This window comes from Scylla paramamosain, chromosome 46 (assembly GCF_035594125.1).
Source record: "Scylla paramamosain isolate STU-SP2022 chromosome 46, ASM3559412v1, whole genome shotgun sequence".
NCBI classification, from domain to species: Eukaryota; Metazoa; Arthropoda; class Malacostraca; order Decapoda; family Portunidae; genus Scylla; species Scylla paramamosain.
In genome coordinates this window covers 4,415,858-4,418,357 of record NC_087196.1, presented here as the reverse complement: position 1 = coordinate 4,418,357, position 2,500 = coordinate 4,415,858, and the positions used below count along the sequence as shown (strand labels likewise).

The 2,500-nt window shown below is 45.9% G+C and overlaps 1 protein-coding gene across 1 annotated transcript in view; it reads left to right on the top strand.

Moving 5' to 3' along the window:
- LOC135094760 (uncharacterized) overlaps positions 1-2,500 on the top strand; it is a 30,381-nt gene that overhangs the window by 9,776 nt on the left and 18,105 nt on the right. The window contains 3 exon segments of the mRNA XM_063995118.1: positions 1,026-1,202; positions 1,748-1,989; positions 2,469-2,500. The exon segment at positions 2,469-2,500 is cut by the window's right edge and continues 178 nt beyond it. Coding sequence (XP_063851188.1) covers positions 1,026-1,202; positions 1,748-1,989; positions 2,469-2,500 — 451 coding nt within the window.

Genomic DNA, 2,500 nt, shown 5'->3' with positions numbered 1-2,500 from the left:
TCCTGAAGGGTTGGACGTCTATGAAAAGACGTGGAAAAGTGCAGGGTGGTATCATCAGCGTAGGAGTGGATAGAACAAGAAGTTTGGTTTAGAAGATCATTAATGAATAATAAGAAGAGAGTGGGTGACAGGACAGAACCCTGAGGAACACCACTGTTAATAGATTTAGGAGAAGAACAGTGACCATCTACCACAGCAGCAATAGAACGGTCAGAAAGGAAACTTGAGATGAAGTTACAGAGAGAAGGATAGAAACCGTAGGAGTGTAGTTTGGAAATCAAAGCTTTGTGCCAGACTCTATCAAAAGCTTTTGATATGTCCAAGGCAACAGCAAAAGTTTCACCAAAAGGTTGTGAAGTGATAGATGTTTAAGAATCTTCCCGTTGAGGATAGATTCAAAAACTTTAGATAGGCAGGAAATTAAAGCAATAGGACGGTAGTTTGAGGGATTAGAACGGTCACCCTTTTTAGGAACAGGTTGAATGTAGGCAAACTTCCAGCAAGAAGGAAAGGTAGATGTTGACAGACAGAGCTGAAAGAGTTTGACTAGGCAAGGTGCAAGCACGGAGGCACAGTTTCGGAGAACAATAGGAGGGACCCCATCAGGTCCATAAGCCTTCCGAGGGTTTAGGCAAGCGATACAAGAAGAAATAACAGGTTCAAGCTTGAAAAGTCAGATTAAAAAAGGAGACAGGAAGGGATTGGTTCTCAGACAGAGTGGTGGATGACTGGAATGGACTCAGCAATCAGGTTGTTAGTGCTGAGTCATTAGGGAGCTTTAGAAGATTAGACAAGTGTATGGATGAGAATGACAGGTGGAAACAGGCAGGGATGTTTTGTACAAGGACTGCCACGTGTAGGCCTGATGACTTCCTGCACCAACCCTTGTGTTTTTGTGTTCCCATGTTCCAATCCCACTAAAAACACTTACATCACTTATAAGCACTCAAATTATACTTAACAACACCCCAATCCCATTCTAAACACTCCAGTCCTACTTACAGACAATCTAATCCTTTCTCCAGGGTGTTCGCGCTGGTGTGTGTGTTCCTGACTCTCTTTGGCAGCAGCACGGTGTACCTCATCCTCATGGCATCCTTCATTGAAAAGCTGGCGCCCGTGCTGTCTGTCTGCGAGTGGCTGTGTGTGGTGACTCTCGTGGTGCTCCCCTTCACCTGGTTGGGCACGCCTAAGGACTTCTGGTGCGTGGTGGTGGTGGTGGTGGTAGTGGTAGTGGTAGTGGTGGTGGTAGTGGTGGTGTTGAAAGGAAGGGTTAGGGAGAGGTGGTAGTGGTGGTGGTGTGGTGGTGTGGTGGTGTGGTGGTGTTGGGAAGAGGTGAAAGGAAGGGGTAGGTAAAGAATTGTGGTTGTGGGTAGTGCTGGTGGTGATGTTTGTTTGTTTGTTTGTTGTTTAATCTTTCTAAAGCTGCAAATCTCTTTAGATCATTGTAATATTCTCCGAACTTTCATAAATGTTTGTAATCTTTCGTAAAAACACTTAGAAAACCTTGATAACCCTTTTTGCTCTTGTCTAACCCTTTGAACTCTTGTCTAACCCTTTGTACTCTTGTCTAATCCTTTGTACTCTTGTCTAACCCTTTGTACTCTTGTCTAACCATTTGTACTCTTGTCTAACCCTTTGCATTCCTGTCTAACCCTTTGTACTCTTGTCTAACCCTTTGCATTCCTGTCTCAGCCTTCACACCCTCCTCCTCCTTCTTCACCGCCTCCTTCACCGCCTCCTGCAGGCAGGCGTCGGTGGTGGCCGCGGCGTCGACGGCCCTGGCGTGCTTGGTGATCTTCGTGGAGCTGTTGGTGGAGGCGCCCGGGTTCCCTGAGCCGCAGTACACCAACCCCACCGTGTACACCTTTGCTCTGGGCTTCGCCTCCATCCTCTTTGCTTTTGGCGGCGCCTCCGTCTTCCCCACCATCCAGAACGACATGGCGGACAGGGCGCTCTTCGGCCGCAGCGTCGTCATTGCTTTCCTGGGTCAGTGGTGGTGGTGGTGGTGGTGGTGGTGGTGGTGATATTATCTAACTCTTCATAATAGTATATAACCCTTTATAATAGTGTCTAGCCCTTTACAACAGTAAGTAACCCTTTACAATAGTATGCAGTCTTTTCAAACCTTCCCTTCCTCTTTTAAATCCAAAGTAATTTTATGCAATCTCTTTTAAAACTTTATCCAGTCCCTTGTTGCTTTACCTTACCCTTTAAAATTCAACCAAACCCTTTAAAATCCAAACAAATTTTACTTAACCCTCTATAATCCAACCCAATCCTCTATGACAGCACCCAACCCCCTTATAACAGAATCTAACTCCTTAAATCCCCACCTAACCCTTTATAACCCTTTACAGTCCAACCTAATCCTTTAAAATCGAAGCGGTTTTTACCTAATCCTCTTTGATCACACTCAATCCTCTGTAACAGCACCAAGTCCTCTGTCAACACGCCCTCCCTTGCAGGTCTGCTACTGATGTACCTGCCGGTGGCCATC